This window comes from Montipora foliosa, chromosome 14, assembly GCF_036669935.1.
Source record: "Montipora foliosa isolate CH-2021 chromosome 14, ASM3666993v2, whole genome shotgun sequence".
Lineage (NCBI taxonomy): Eukaryota > Metazoa > Cnidaria > Anthozoa > Scleractinia > Acroporidae > Montipora > Montipora foliosa.
The window spans coordinates 19,998,998-20,001,497 of NC_090882.1; the positions used below are offsets into that span (position 1 = coordinate 19,998,998).

At 35.7% G+C, this 2,500-nt stretch overlaps 1 protein-coding gene across 1 annotated transcript in view; it reads left to right on the top strand.

Moving 5' to 3' along the window:
- The window catches only part of LOC137985407 (kynurenine 3-monooxygenase-like), a 17,172-nt gene that overhangs the window by 8,337 nt on the left and 6,335 nt on the right, over window positions 1-2,500 (top strand). The window contains exons 10-13 of the mRNA XM_068833028.1: window positions 685-747; window positions 1,141-1,199; window positions 1,505-1,562; window positions 1,922-2,011. Of these exons, the coding sequence (XP_068689129.1) occupies window positions 685-747; window positions 1,141-1,199; window positions 1,505-1,562; window positions 1,922-2,011 (270 nt within the window). The remainder of the gene's footprint in view (window positions 1-684; window positions 748-1,140; window positions 1,200-1,504; window positions 1,563-1,921; window positions 2,012-2,500) is intronic.

Below are 2,500 nucleotides of genomic sequence, written 5' to 3' on the forward strand. Positions count from 1 at the left end.
TAAGATAATAAAATGCAAAAGGAACCAGGTGATTTGGTGACGTAATTCGGAGGACTGGGAAGAAAAACTTAAATACCGTATCCCACAACTGTGCGCGGCCGGCCTTGAATGTTATTTTCGCATTCAACATTGCATAGGCGATGTTAGATCTCGTCGGTTCTACTTGAATGTTCATTCAGTAACAGGAAATTTGGGAGACACGGAATGATCTATGGAGTTTTGGCGGTGGAAATACTGCAGGAAATTTGGAAACAAGACCTAAGGCCACGCACAGTTGTGGGATACGGTGTTAAAATGTTTCTTCCTAGTCCTCCAAATTACGTCACCAGATCACCTGGTAAGAGCTGGGAAAGTTGAAAATCTATGCCCCAGTCGATAAGTAAGATCGTCTGGTGTTAGACAGATTAAAATCATTCCCAGGAGTCAATGAGTTAATGAGAATATTGTTTGTTTGTTTTTTTTTTGTTTTTGTTTTTTTTTGTTTTTTTTTTGTTTTTTTTTTTATGACATCTGTTTTCCTTTATTTTGTAGTTTTTTATTTTTTATTTTTTATTTTTTATTTTATTTTTTCTTTAATTTGCAACACAACAATATAACAATGTACATAAAGAATAAAATCAACTAACAACGAACAGCGACAATTAATAACAACAAATATTGTTTGTTTAATTTTCCTGTTTCCAGGACAAATCTTTCACCTGCACACTATTCCTGCCTTTTGAGCAGTTTGATGAGATGAAAACAAAGGTATATGTATATGTTTGAAATGTTTTTTTTCCCAGTGTAAATGTCCAGAAATATGCAAGAAATTAGATGTAAATCCAATTCTGATGTCAAACACCAAATGTCCGGTTTAGTCTAAGCCATGAAAAAGCAGCTGAGGAGTTAGACTTCGATAACATTAAAACTTGACTCTAGTCATGTCAGACTCATTGAGTTTTTTGGAAAGCATGCTGTTTTTTTACAAGCTCCTGGACAGGTCTTTAATTTAGTCACCTGGTTTCAATTTTCTCTTCCAACCAAGTTCTGTTACCCAGTAAGTTAACTAGTGTGTACCAAATGAATTTTAAGTTAATAATATTGAGATGTCAAGTTGTCAGTCACATCAATGGTAAGTGAAATTTGGGATCTTTCTTGCAGGAAGACGTCTTGGATTTTTTTCAAACTGAATTCCCTGACTTCTTGGCCCTGATGGGAGAGTAAGAAATGTGTTAAGAAATTTGTTTATTAAAGTTATGTTATTCTGTCTGTAACTCAAACAGTGGTACTTATAATATCTATTTCCAGAGAGATTTGGAATGTAGGGAGTAGAATAATTTGTTGTTTGCCAGAAAAAAAGATGTTGTGAGTAAGTGAGAATTAATAAGGAGAGACCTTAATTAAAGTTTCCTCACATCTTTTGTGTGCCCTCACTAAATTGCAAGTAGCTGTAACAGGGGAACAACAATTATTAATGGACTTTTTTAATTCCAATAATGTTTGTTTAATGCAACTTCAATTCCAGAGAAAAACTGGTGGAAGAGTTTTTTAGAAACCCCACGAGCCCAATGATATCTGTCAAGGTAGGGTGAGTGGCCCTGAAACAGACTAACTAGTGGTAAAGTGAAGTTAAAAAAATGTGCTGGGAATAAAATGCATTGTGTCAATGAAGTGTAACAAGGGTGCTCACGTTAGTACCAATCTTCTGTGCTGCTCGCATGTCTGCCTTCCCCTCGTCAGCATCCGCCACGTCACTCTTAGCTTTATACAGTCCTTTCTTAACAATGAATTAAAATCGGTTGTGTTTATGGAGTTTTCTAGTCCATCTGCTTGTCGTTTCAGTAAGTGGCTACCCTTTTACTTCCCAATTTCCTGTGAGGCTTTTTACCCGAAGTTAGTTAACAAGAACTGATCTCCTTCTGGTTGTTTTCTTGATTACTAGTGTAATCCATATCATGTTAAAGACAAGGTTGTGATTATTGGTGATGCAGCTCATGCAATGGTACCCTTCTATGGACAAGGAACAAATTGTGTAAGTCTCTATGAGAGAATGTAGCTAGCAGAACAGCCATTCTAGAAATAGTTAAACTTTCAAGAAGTGTGCATGCCTGTAAAGCAAACAAATGATGCCTTTTTCCCAGAGGCTAAGTTTACATCACTCTAAAGAGATCTAAACAAGATACCCAAAAAAAAGTCATGAGAAACATGCATAATTTCTCGATGAGGTCCAATTTGCAAACAGAGTAGTCGTAGAGGGTCAACGTTGTAAACCTGGACAAAGAAATAACATACCATCTGACACCACTTCTAATCCAAGTATTTCAAATTCTCTTGACATACGAGCCAGTAAGGTCTTACAGGTATTTTTAAACAGGAACTGATTGTATCCTGTTGGTAGAAAAAATCAGTGGAGTGCATCCTTTCTTGCTCAAAAATATTCCTTCCCCTCAACAATAATAATTACTGTACTGGTGTGTAACAGCAGAAACTATGATATTTTGTTTTCATAATATATTTTTTG